This window comes from Pygoscelis adeliae, unplaced genomic scaffold (genome assembly GCF_000699105.1).
Source record: "Pygoscelis adeliae isolate BGI_AS28 unplaced genomic scaffold, ASM69910v1 Scaffold54, whole genome shotgun sequence".
Lineage (NCBI taxonomy): Eukaryota > Metazoa > Chordata > Aves > Sphenisciformes > Spheniscidae > Pygoscelis > Pygoscelis adeliae.
In genome coordinates this window covers 7,238,522-7,252,204 of record NW_008824982.1, presented here as the reverse complement: position 1 = coordinate 7,252,204, position 13,683 = coordinate 7,238,522, and the positions used below count along the sequence as shown (strand labels likewise).

General features: G+C 36.7%; 1 protein-coding gene across 1 annotated transcript in view; it reads right to left on the bottom strand.

Moving 5' to 3' along the window:
• Nucleotides 1–567: 567 nt before the first annotated feature.
• Nucleotides 568–13,683, bottom strand: part of HDAC2 (histone deacetylase 2) — an 18,202-nt gene continuing 5,086 nt past the window's right edge. The window contains exons 5-13 of the mRNA XM_009325672.1: nucleotides 12,966–13,107; nucleotides 9,062–9,154; nucleotides 8,847–8,955; nucleotides 7,266–7,406; nucleotides 5,261–5,369; nucleotides 2,991–3,121; nucleotides 1,960–2,115; nucleotides 1,157–1,214; nucleotides 568–941 (exon numbers count right to left, since the gene is read on the bottom strand). Of these exons, the coding sequence (XP_009323947.1) occupies nucleotides 911–941; nucleotides 1,157–1,214; nucleotides 1,960–2,115; nucleotides 2,991–3,121; nucleotides 5,261–5,369; nucleotides 7,266–7,406; nucleotides 8,847–8,955; nucleotides 9,062–9,154; nucleotides 12,966–13,107 (970 nt within the window). The 3' untranslated portion in view covers nucleotides 568–910. The remainder of the gene's footprint in view (nucleotides 942–1,156; nucleotides 1,215–1,959; nucleotides 2,116–2,990; nucleotides 3,122–5,260; nucleotides 5,370–7,265; nucleotides 7,407–8,846; nucleotides 8,956–9,061; nucleotides 9,155–12,965; nucleotides 13,108–13,683) is intronic.

Sequence of the window (13,683 nt, the reverse complement as noted above, 5' to 3'; positions counted from 1 at the left end):
TCTCTGTTTCAATTCAGGCACCAGAACTAACTAGCGAATCAAGAAGAAAGGCAATAAAAACCTTTCTTTTTAAGGGGGACAAAGTTTTGTGTTGCTCATAGTTGTAAAAAATCAGAATGGGTTATAAATGAAATCCAAACTCTCAAAGCTTGCAAGATAGGAAGTGAAAGACGACCATAAATTTCACGAACAGCAAATGAATCAGTCTTTTGGGTAGATTCTGATGGTGGAAGAGGTTGTTGGACAGTAGAAGGCATGTGACTGCAGAGTTTTAAACCTTTACATTAAAACGCAAGTTCATACAACCACCTTATTCCAACATCTCTTCACCCATTTATTCAGCCTGTTCGAATCTCACGTACTCGTATTCCAGTACATCTGTTTGCACCCCATGCAGAAGCCACTGAAACGTGTGGAGTCGATGAAAGCACCACAGCTCAACTTGTGCGTTCGCCAGCCGTCCATTTAAATCCACTGGCTACTCACAGATAAATGTAAGTCTGCTTCATTTATATGGAGTTTTTCCTCTTTGTGGTTCAATGATGGACAAAAGACAACCAAGTACAATTTTTTTTTTTTAATAAAGATAAAATTACAAAAAAGGTAAAATCAGCTCAGGAAAGGCAAATTACTTTAATAGATCAGTTTAGACATTTAACATAATAACTCACATCCATTTTTAAATACTATTACATAAAGCATGGTGAAGAAAGGAATTTCTGCCTCATAATTAGAAAACTCACAATACAACTTGCCAAAAACCAGAACAAAGCCGTTTGAAAATAAATACGGTCCATGCCAAATAGTACAAAATGAAATCAGCAGTCTCTCTCAATACGAAAACTTCTTCTTTTAGGTATTCTCCAATGCTAGTATTATGTTCTGCAACTGATGAGAGGCTATCTTTTGTTCAAGGATTGCTGAGCTGTTCTGATTTTGCTCTGTAGAAAGGCAAAAATAAAATTGTTAAGTTGTTTCATTTTTTCAATTAACTGTTTTAGAAATGCAATTTTGAATTACTACCGTCATGAGTCTGAAATATTTAGTATTATGAGGAATTGAAAGTGATCTCTACAGAAATCAACATTTATAGTATTTTAAATTAATAAACGCTCTTCAAAAAGGTGACATTCATTATTACTTAATTAGGGTTTACCCTTTGGCATCTGTCTTTTCACCACTGCTGTCCTTGGATTTATCCTCCTCCTTAACATCTGAAAAATAACAAGATTTTAAATATACCAAAAGATGCAAGAAAACCTTGAAAGACCTCAGAAGAAAAAAGCATGACCGAGTTATTATTTTTTGTACATACTCCTAGCCAGAGGGAACTAGCTTTTAAAAGAAGTCACTGGTTACATATTAACATACAGTGTTAAATGCATCCATCCAAAGGAGTGACATGGGCACAATGCCAAGTGATTCAAAATACCTCAAGGCAAGCCTCTCTTGACTGGCCGTAACGATGGTATGCAGTAATGAGACCTGGATCTCCCCTGAGCTCCATGTGGTAGTCTTGTAGCCCTAAGACGTAGTCTGTTCTTGCACAAGTCAAGAGCCCTTGGAATTACACTTACCCCAGAACCCTATCCAACTTCTGTTTCAGAGAAAACTAGCTGGCTCACCCCACAAAAAACCAAACAGGAACAAACTCGTCGTCTAACGTATTTAAAGCAAGAGCCTTTTTTATCCCCGTTTTCATTAAGCTATACAAATCCCTGGCTCTCAGATTTCAAGCTTGTGGGGAAGCAACAATAACCCTTGGCTGAAAATACTATTCTAGCGTGAATAGCTGTATCTTGAAACTGATTAATTTAAAATAGATGCTTTAAATATGATGGAAAGAATAAATCATCATCTCAACAGCTAATTAACTGTTAATAGAAAACGCATCTTTTTCCTGGCAGAACTGACATTTGCAGCTCCAAAATATAGAATGAAATCACACCAGAGCCCTACCTGCTTTTTTGTCCTCCGTCTCTTTTTTGTCTTCCTCTATCCTGGCTTTCTTGGCTCCTTTCTTATGATCTGCAACATTTCGTCGTCCGCCTTCCCCTTCATCCTCAGAATCCGAAAATTCTTCATCACAGGCTATGCGCTTATCAGACGCTCGAACTAGGATTTAGAGTTATGAAATTAATTGAGCATAAAGTCAACTACAATAGGTCTAATAACAAAGAACTATCAAATTAAGAATGAGTAGTAATATACTATAATCATTTAATACTGATGAACTAAATTATGGCTAAAAATACTATCTTTCAAGATACTCTGGGACTCTCACGACTTCCGAAAACAGCTTTACAGGGACAGAGGGGGAGGGTGGGAGTATTTTAACATGTATCAAATGAATTTCAAATACTGGAAACTAAATCACAGGAGAAAACATTATGGTTTCAGCAGTTCAGAAAATGGACAGTGCACCAGTAAGAGGTTATAGAATTACTCCAATCACCATCAAAAAAGGTTAAATGTAGCAGGAAACTTAGCTATAGCTGAAGAACAACTCATTGTCCATACGAAGGTAATAAAGTGAAGGGCAGTATTGCAAGTATGGAAAACCTCTCTCACAACAACAGAAAAACCCAAATAAAAGTATTTTTTTGAAAATACAGTATCTCATTTTACATCAATGGGGAACAGGTTTTTTTTGTGAATAGCAAGACAGAAGCTAAGTCCCATATTCCTTTAGTTACAATTCATTGAGACTTCTGAAGCATCTATTTTAGATTTGAACTAGCCAGACTGTTTCATAAGATGCAAAAACCCATATTCTTTCAGCACTTCTTTAGACCCCTTTAACAGGTTCAGATTTCTGCAGAGATGCCACCTTAAGAACAGCAGAACTGGCAGATCAGTGGCAAGATTTTTTACTCAGGAAACAGAACTGCCAATCTTCCAGTACTGCACTACTAGGAATAAGGTTCTGAACAATTAAATCTAAAAAGACTCTACCTGGACATGCTCTATCATGAAAAGATATTTCTTACTAGAAATGCGTTTGTCTGGATCTTCTCCATCCTCATCTCCACTATCTTCATGAACAGCATCTTCAGGAATGGCCTGCATCTGTACACCAGGTGCATGAGGTAACATGCGCAAGTTTTCAAATAAGCGTTGCCTGCAAGTAACAGACAAGGAGAGTTATTACTACACAGAAGTAGCATTTCCTTGGATTTTGTATATAATTCTGAAAACTCTGCTTTCAAAGTTAACCTGCTTTGCTTTAGAGTCATTGTTTCATTAAAAAAAAAAAGCATGCCAAGTTCAGAAAGCTCTCCACCCCTAACAGATCATTAGTATCCACAGCGTACTTGAACATCGTTTTCTTTGAACTTTTTAAACACCTACTTCAATCAACTTCAGTCTTCAGTTCCCCACAGGGTCAGCACAACTACTGCCCACTTGGGCTGAACTGAGTGACAGTATTACTCTGTTTATAATAAGCTAGAGTATCAAGTAGGATAATAAAATATCCTCTAGTTTCTTAGAAAGAAAGACAGACACTTAAAGCATGAAGACTTCCACACTGTGTGCGGCAATGACTTCAGGGTCAAAAGCGATCCATCTGGGTAAGATTCCTTACTGGCTGTTTCAGGGAGAACACAGAGAAGTTCTCTCCTGTCTAAGCAACCTGATGCGATGGACCCCACATTCCAAAGCACCACATGCAGGAAGAGGAAGGACACTGGACTTCTCTTGGGACTTAAAACTATTGTTCCAAAGAAGTCCAAGTAGAAAGGAGTGGCAAGCGTCAAATATTAGCACTTATAACAACTATCTCAGTATCCTTCTGCCCCATTTGAAGAGCTAAATGGCAACCAGTGCTTTTTTGGAATCCTTACAGTCTCTGCCTCTGTTCAAATCACGTGACCTGGCAAACCAGCTTCGCCAACCCAGGGAGTCCCCTAAAGTTAGGTCTCTGTGAAAGCATACAACTAACTGAAGGAGGATTCTCTGAAATGATGGGTCATTGCTCTTCTTGTGGGTGCTAGTAGAGGATGTGAGATTGCATCTCTGCTGACAGAACATACACAATCCGTGCCCAGTGTGATCTCTTAAAGACCAAGCAAGTTTTGCGGCCTGCTCGCACCACGAAAGTTCAACAATACACAATATACAGCAAGCAGCCTGGCGGATCACCAGCTGGAGCACTACTACTACAGAGAAATTTTGTAGAATTACATCAGTGAAAAATAGGTGGGTTTTCTCCCCCTTACACATTATTAAAAACTAAAACCCTTTCATTTGATTGTGATTTATATGTTTGTGTTATGAACACCAATCACAGCCTATACACCACACCAACCACTTCTAAAATTAGTATTTTATCTGCTTTGATGAATTTTGCAATTTGACAATTTTACAGGTTATAGCAGTACTGGCAAACTTATACGGCTAGTTTCACATCTTTATTCAGCTATTTTTAGTAACCAAAAGAATTCCTGTGCACTGTTAACAGCCTGTTAAAGTTGGGGCAGGGGTGGGGGTTTATTCTTTTAAACCCCGCGCAGGGACAAGCCTCAGTAAGCAAAGAGTACTTCAGGCTAGCCAATTACCTCTTATCAGCTGAGTACAGAATTGATTGTATGTACGCATTACTCCAGCCCTGAAGTAAAATATTTGTTTACAATCAAACCTTCAGGATGTGAGCAGGAATAAACTAAGTATCAGAAGCAGCACAGGCTAAAAATACATACCCACTATACCTTGGCAATGAGCGCTTCTCAAAGCTCGTGGATTTGTCAAACCACAGTCACTCAATTGCCTGCACACATATCACTATCTTTCCACAGTTTTGGATGTCCGAGCTCACATGTGACTTTTTATTTTCACAGCTGACAGCTACAAAGAATGACAATCTCGGTTCGCGTTTAGACACAGAACTGAGAATTAGAAATCCCAATCAACGCAGCGTACCAGCTTCTTTCCTGACAGGATAAGCTTTCTACAAAATTAGAATGGGAAGCCAAGTAAAACAGTCATCTCTTTAGTTGCTGGAAAAAGTAAAAATCCAAGCTGGGTCTTAAATTTTCATATTTATAGTCACAGGACTTCATAAGCATACATACTGTTGTAGGAACAGAATTTTAAAAAGTACCTCTTCTGACAGAAATGAAAAATGTGTCAATCTATTCAATATTTACTTTTAGTGTGTAACAGAGAAAGGCATACAGTTTTCAAAACTGCCTAACAATTAAATCTCTGGAGAAATGTGATCCACATGACCTACTTGATAGATAAGGTAATCACTACTTACTTGATCTTCTCCATATATTCTGGTGTATTCTGATTAGTCATATTCGAAGGACTAATATGAAGCTTGAAGTCTGGTCCGAAATACTCAAAGTAGTCATTGTATGGCAACTCTATAAACCAAAACATAAAAGACAACTTTGTGACCTAAAAAAGATTTTAAACATTTTAAATACAACAGTAGTTTTGACAGGATTTTAGTTAGAGAACTACCAAACCTGAAGCATTCAGGTAAACAATAATAACTAAGTACTGCCTGAACTGTTCAGTGTTTTTCCTCTAAAGTATTCAATAAGTGAACTTACATTTGTTGGCAAAATACAAAAAGCAAGAGAAAGTTTTACTGTGATCATGTTAAAACATACTGGAACAACGTAAGCAACCAATTTGATAAAATAATTAAAAACGCTACTTCTGCAGAAGAGAGAAGATCAACTGATGATTTCTCATAGCCGTTTTCAAAGTTAGTCTAGTTTGAAAGGTTTAAGTGAGCCATTCAAAAAATTCCTTCAGTAAAACGTAATAAGTATTATTAGGCTAAAGATCACAGCTAGTTCAATATCCATGGTACACACTGTACAGTGGTTCAGTGACACCCATGTCTGTCCGTTCCCTCCCTCCCCCCGCTTTTTGTATTTTCACAGATAATGGTCCCCTGACCGGAACATCTAATCCCCAAAATGAAGTCAATGAAAACTTCATATCCAGGAAAATGGCAGTATTTTATATTGAATATGACTGTACCTTCCCAGATAAAGTAACAGAAATTTAAAAAACCTAGAACCCTTAAGAAATAAGACACTGAAATCCACTTCTAATCTAACCCTGTGTTTTCTTCCTTCATTTATGGATTATTACAGGATAAGCAATCTTATTAGGTGGATAGAAAGGAGACAGGAAGATTAACTTGTTGTTGCAACATTTAGAAATGCACTGTTCTTTCTCAGAACAGATTAAAGATGACAGGGACCCACGAAGTTGAGAGGAACGTTAAAAAAAATCCAAAAAACTGCATATATATCCATTGAATGGGACATGCTAATGGAAAAAAAGTCCCAAGGTAAGGAAATACTACTGTCTGTTCAAAAGCTTTAGCTGACAATGAATATATATATTGATATGCAAGATGGAAAATAGACATCTTGAAAGGTACTGTCCAAATGTTCTTTTCTCACTGACAGCAGCATTCCACTGAAGTCAGACAGAAACACTATGAATCCATCAGGAGATACATGAATAGCAAAAGGTTATCAGCAAAAGTTGCAGTCCAACGTGAAAACTGCCAATGACTGATGTGCAACAAACCAGTCCAAATACCAATTTTATAAAAAGGCATTCCAGAGACCATGTCCAGAAGTATATTTGGCCAGAAGTAAAGGGAGTGCAGGATCTTTGGGGATCTTCCTACGAGAAATTACTTCACTATTCAACTATTTGAAAGAAGTCTACTATTGCTTTTTTTTATGTTAAATTTTTTTAAGATAGCTTGTATAGTCAAAATTGAGTTAAATGGAAGAGTAGAAGTCAACATACTTTCACAGTTACTTTTAAGTCACAGATACAATAAAAAAACAGTTATGTTTTTCTACAGAAAACGGACACTTGCATACTCCTCATTAGTTTCTTGTGAATACCATGTCCGTGGTGCCCAACTTAACACAGGTCTACGCTGTTACAATCAAAACGCAGTATATATTCTATCATACCGATGACATTCATATTAAAAAGTTACAAGTAAGGTTCAGTAAGTTTTACATGTTTTGAATTTTCCAAAAATGATCCAATCATTTAAAGCTTTTGCTAAAGCATAAAAAAAGCCCCAAATACGTAAGTTCATTTAGTGCATAAGCTACTGAAAGTTTATTGGCTAAATCCTAACAATAGCTTTCTACATAGTTTAGAATAAACTGATGCATTACAGTTAGCTATAGAAATATTTGCTCTCTGTTCACTTAAATCCTCCCGTGATTATTTCTTAATAAAATATTAATTTGGGTATTAATATTTACCATTAGGAATTTCACAATCTAAGGCAACAGCAGTTTCATATGTCCAGCATCGAGCAACATTACGAATAGTATATCCTCCTCCTCCTAACATCAGCAATGGCAAGTTAAAAGTCTTTACAACTTCCACACATTTAGCATGACCTGTCAAACACAAAAAGAATTTACAATATATACCAAATATCTATTAAACAGAAAAATATACAATGAACTATTTAATCAGACATATGCAGTCACGCTTATCAAGTGAGAACTGAATTCATTTGCGTAAAACAGAACTGTCTCCCCCAAAAGCTAAGCACAACCTCACAAGTAATCAAGATCTACAGATAAGAAATGTACAAGATACATCAAACATTATCCACCCCAGTCTTCAGAGACTTTGCATGACAGCCTATTGCTGCTGTTCTGAAATGCTCTTAGGATGTTTAGTGTTTTGTCTTTTTGTAACTGATGTCAATACACAGTGACAAATCTAGGGACAATTCCTCAGTCAAATGCAAAGGGGGAAAAAGGGAAAGCAGCAAATCAGTACTCGGTCCTTTCTACTTCTAAATTTGAACCTGTATTAGAGGTTGCTAAGTCTTGCTTACAGAGCGAACTGGTGCCAAGACAGTACACACTCCAGGGAGATACAGCATACTGAAAGGCATCTGTAGGAGGCAGCAGCTCTCTTGATTTCCAAGATATGTAAGATGGAAAAAAATCTGAGCTGTATGGGCAACTGAAGTAGCTTTGCCACCTGGTGCAAATCAAGAAAAGAACCCTGAAACACTGCAGACCTGACAGATACTATACTGCATTTTGTTGCCTACAAAACTCTAATTGCCTCATTAAGAAAACAAGAAAACCCAGAAAATGAATGATTCAAACAGGCTGGATTCGAGGCTTAGCAAAAGTTCAACATACATTTAACATTTATCACTTAAATAAATAAATTAATAATATAACAATAATATAATATGCTAATAATATAATAAGGTTTGCTAAATTAATCTCATCCCAATTTTGAGAATCACGCTTTTGGGTAGAAATGTAAGTAGTACTAAAATAAATTAATTCTATAAAAGTTAATAAAAATGAATGTTAACCTAAGGCTCAGTATAACAAACACCACTATAAATTTAACAATGCAGTGAGTATTCTCATTTCAGTAATACCTACTTTATGCCCAACAAGGTGTTTGGTGTTCAGTATCTGTTCACTAAGTGAACAACTAGTTTTGTTATTTGCCCATCATAGTAAGTGTTGCAGTAGGATGACTGTGTCATCCTGTCAATCCAGAACATTGCTTTAAAGCTACAGAAAGCCTGTGCATAGAAGAAAGGGAATCACTTGAGTGGCTAGGAAGAACATGGAAAACCAAGCTGCTTAACTTTTTTAGATGGACAGAAAGAAAGAGGCAACTTCTGGGTTTCTTTTGGCCATCCCTGTATAGCAAAGAAAGAGGTGATTAATCATAGTAATGAACAAAATCTTTGTGACTCCAGTCCTCATCATGCAAGTGTCTTGAAAAATAGCATGAAGGATAGAGGTTTCTATTAAATAAAGTTACAGACAACAAACACATACTTTTATGCTTACCTTTAACAGTAAGATTAAAGCATCCCAGCCTGTCACCAGACAGTGAATCCGCTCCACACTGTAATACCACAGCACTGGGCTGGTACATCTCCATTACTTTGGATATAATCTATAATCAATATAAAACAGCAAGTTGTTAATTCACATCACAAAAATAAATCCACAAAATGAAACCATTATCTTTCCAGAGAGCTTAAAAAAAAAAAAGTACTTACTGGTTTGAATATCTGTCCATACGATTCATCATCTATACCATCCCTCATTGGAAAGTTGACAGCATAGTATTTGCCTTTTCCAGCACCAATGTCCTAAGAGCAAAGATGACAAATGCTTTATTACAAACATAGAAGCACATGATGGTATAATGGAAAAAAGTCTACACAAGTCTGCTGAGCTATTCTGTACCATTATTCACATCTGCGAGGGGAAAAGAGAAGTACCTTACTTGATTCCCATTCTCCCATAAAATCATTTTGGCATGTAGGAATTGTACACCAAGACTAAATTTGCAGTAAGTACACTTGATTTTTTTTAATTCAAAGATTTAAGACAAAACATAACTGATCAGTTTAGCCCGGTAAAAATAGTTGAGCAAAAACAAGCAAGAAACCTGAGAAGAGCAAGGTGATACGCATGTTTTTGGTGCCGTACAGATTTGGATTTAAGAAGGTTTTTAAAACCCGTATTCTTTGCTCCGAACATAGGATGAAGAACTAGCTGCAGCAAAAGGGAGAGAAGAAATATCAAACGGAGGCTGCTTATAGGTAACCCTTAAAGAAATTGAGACTTTTTAAACAAAAAAATCAACTTGCAGATTATTCTCAGTTCTATCAGGTGACAAGGCAGGAACTGTAGTAGTCTATCTTACCAGGTTTCCTGGACAACATACGTATTAAAAGAAAAATCTCTTTGCAAAAAAAATCAAGTTGTTAAACTCTGAATCCATCCATTTCTGTTTTGATGATCAGCTCAAAACTTAAAAATCCCTGCTTGCCACACATTCCCATTTCTTTGCTTTAGCTCATCACCAAGACAGACAGAAACTGATCCAGTTTACAGAGCAGTTCTCTGCCACTAATAAAGCTACAATGGGGAAGACAGTAACATTTAACCTGTTCAGTTTGGCTGTAAACTGTTGTCAGACAGCAGCTCTGCAGCGAGAGCACACTTCAGGTCCAGCATCCCTGAAAAGCTACACATCATCAGTAGGATGGCCCAGCAATACCAATACTAAACTTCTCAACACTAGCTATTGAAATAGTCACGGACTTTTCCCTCTTCCTGAACAGGCAAGATCCATAAACAGCAGTCCTCTTTCCAATGCCATGTAGAGGCACTTACTAAAACTCAGACCAACTGGAAGGATGATTGCTCAGAACTTGAGACCCAACTAACAAGGAAAAACAAGAAAAATTGCAACTGAACCCCAAACATCTACAGAACTTGGGAATTCTAATGAGATTAGGTTAGACCACAACTAAAAGATACTATACACAGTGTGTTAAAAACAAACAAACAGAAAACCACCTACAACTACTCAAAATCTACCCTGGAATTAGTGTTACCATCTCCTAAAAATTCTAAATGTAGTATTAGGGCATTCAGTCTGCAAAAAAAAAAAAAAAAAAAAAAAAAAAAAAAAAAAAAAAGTGAATCACCTAGGCTTTCAGACGCTGATTTTTCTGAGGTGATAGTGCCTTGCTTTCCAGATTAAAAAAAAAAAAAAAAATCATAAAATTGATCTCATCTTAAAACATAGCAAAACCAAATGTTCACACAATTTCCCACTAAACAGGACAACTGCTTTCCAGCCTGAGCTACTCAGTGGATGTTTTTTGTAACCTATACTTGCATTGGTTATAAACACTAAAGAAATATAGCATTCTGGTAGTTGCCCATTCATCAACGGATCACGTTTCCTTGCAGAACCTGGGCCTCTACATAGCACTACAGCCTCAACTGAGCTATCTACATCTATGTAAAACAAGATTAGTGCTATCATGTAAGATGTGTAGAAAGTCAAATAACTTACTAAGGACTCTGGAAGTTCAGAATGCACAATACCTTCAGTAGAAAATGGTTGAATGCAGCTGAACTAGACAACCTCCGTGAGATTCAGCTACACTGACGGAGCTGCAATCACAAAATCATCAGCTGATGCATGATTTTTTTCCTGCATCAAATAAGCATAGCCTGATCAGCAAACTAGACCAACTAACTAAATTACAGAAACAAGCTTGAATGGAGCCCACTGACAAAAACAAAGATAAGATTTGGCTGTTAAAGTTGATGTAAATAACCAGCAACAGCAGATCAAGTTGAGCAGAAGTAAGCAGCACAATATTGGTCTCCAGAAGGAACGCTGACTTTTCAGAGAATTAGTTCTCCCTTTAGTTCAATTAGCTTTGCAAGCTCTGGAGAGAAGAGAAAAGTTAATGTTTTTTTTTCCTATGGGGATGTAATAATCGCAATAAAGCCTGCTGAAGTCTGTATGCAGACAATGCTCATTTCAAAATACTAGCTAGCAGCACAGAATAAAAGTTACTATGCCTGAGGTGCTGTTTGTCACTGACACCGTGCTAAAAAAATCCCAATAACATACAATATTCTTCTATTTATTTCAACTGTGTATCTTTAAATTCTTTGTCCTGGGTGTGGTGAGGTGAAGAATCCATAAACTTCTCTGTCAACGGGAAGTGCTGTTTTTAAAAAGCAAAGATATCTAACCCTTCAAAAAAAAATTCTAGCCAAATTCAGCAACAGCTTGTCATTATAAACATCCTGGTCTGAGCTGCTTTTTGTTTGAAACACCACTACCACCTTGTGGCCAGTCAAGTTAAACCACATGGATAAAAACAATGCCTAATCTGATTTCTACCTAAATCAATTTAGAATGCAGTTTAACAAAATCTAACAACCGTAATAACATTCAGCTCCAACAACCACACTGAAATGAACGCTTAGCATCCCACTGATTCAAAGCTCAACTTTCATTTACTCCTGTGTCCTCTGGGTATCATCAGCACACTGAGGAGAACACATTCCAGGAATATTAGCAGAAACACAAATACCTGCATCTCTTGAATCAATTTAAAGGTAGTAGGAAAACAGTGAATCCCTTCCCAACACAGCATTTTTGTAGGTCAGGTTTTTAGAAATGTTTATAACTTAAAAAAATTACTAACTGTATGTACAAACTAACATACAAAGTTGCTAATACCAGAGGAGTGACTTATCCTGGGAGTGCCTCTGATAAAAAGATGTTTAATTTAAGACTTTGGAGCTAGGAATATATTAACCGTAATACTTGAAATATTCTTTCAAGTTGTGAAGTGGAACAATTTCCTGTTCTCATGGACAAGAGTCTACCATGAGGAATGACTAACTGACTTAAAATTAATATGAAGGGCCAGGAAAATTGGTTTCCATTCTCAGCTTTGTCAGAGATTCTACAACAGCTTAAATGATAATTCTTCACAGGCCAATGCTCCCTCCCTCAAGCTAGCTATAAGGCTTAGTACGCAATTGTCTGTGGGGCATGCTAAAGTTCTTCAGCAGTGAGCATCATGAGAACTCAAAACACACTTTATGACATAAGAAATATTCCAGAAACAAGCCAACTGTATTACTAGGCAAATAGAACACAGTAAATTCAAGTTGCAGCTGAAGCTTTGTGACTATTAAAGCTCTGATATAAAGATATTCTAAGATTTGAAGTAAGTTTTGAAGCCATGTGATCTCCAAACAGCTACTTTTCGCTGTATGTGCAGAATTGAAATGTACAGAAAATCATTATAAATACACTACGTTGTCTTCCTAGAGACATTTCCAAAATCTGAGTGAACTAATTATATATTTGAACTAAAATTTCAGCCAATTTATCCAGAAGTGAAGGTGTTGATTTCATCTAGAAGTAAATAGTTTACTTCCCCACTATCCTCTATTTTTTTTCCTAAGGTTCTTCAACAGATCTATCACTCTAGACTAACATTTTCTGAAAACTTACTGCTGTATATTATTACTGGACATAGTTATTGTAACCTAGTATTAAAACAGTATCTACAAGGAAGAAAATAAGAGGGAATTTATCACCTAATGAAATTTCATGTTCAACCTTACCCTAAGGTCCCCTGTGCCCGGAAAATATTCACCATACTTATGGAATGATACTGTCATGACACGATCTGTGGTATAAAATGCTTCTTCAACACCATCACCATGATGGATATCAATATCAATATACAACACTCTTTGGTGATACCTAGAAAGAAAATCATGTATGAGAAATCATCATTATCTGTCATGTTCATAATATACTGATACCTAACAAGGAAAAACCTAACAAAAAAACCCCAACCAAACTCTAAAATCCAAGATTATGATCATTTTGATGATTTTGGTTGAAGTGACTGTATGGTCTTAGAATTATAATGAAAATAAGTTTATCTTCAAAGTAAGTAATTTAAGCATGTAATGTATTTACTATTTACCCCAAGTTGTCTCACTCCATAGAAGCTATATTTTGCGTTTCTGTTCACATCTGCTGAATTCACCCCTTTCACAAGGCATTTCTTTCTGCCTTGTCAGTAATTACCAACACAGTCTGCACTAAAACACCTTAGTGCACGCTTCAAACAGCATAGTGCCAGGAGCAGGAATAACCCACATTCCATAAGCCCACAAAAAATAGATTTTTTTTTTTTTTTTTTGGGAGAGAGTAAGTTAGGTTTGAGACCATCTAAGGCACCTGAACATGCACAAGTCCACGGGACCTGATGAGATCCATCCGCAGGTCCTGAAGGAACTGGCAGATGAAGTTGCTAAGCCACTATCCATC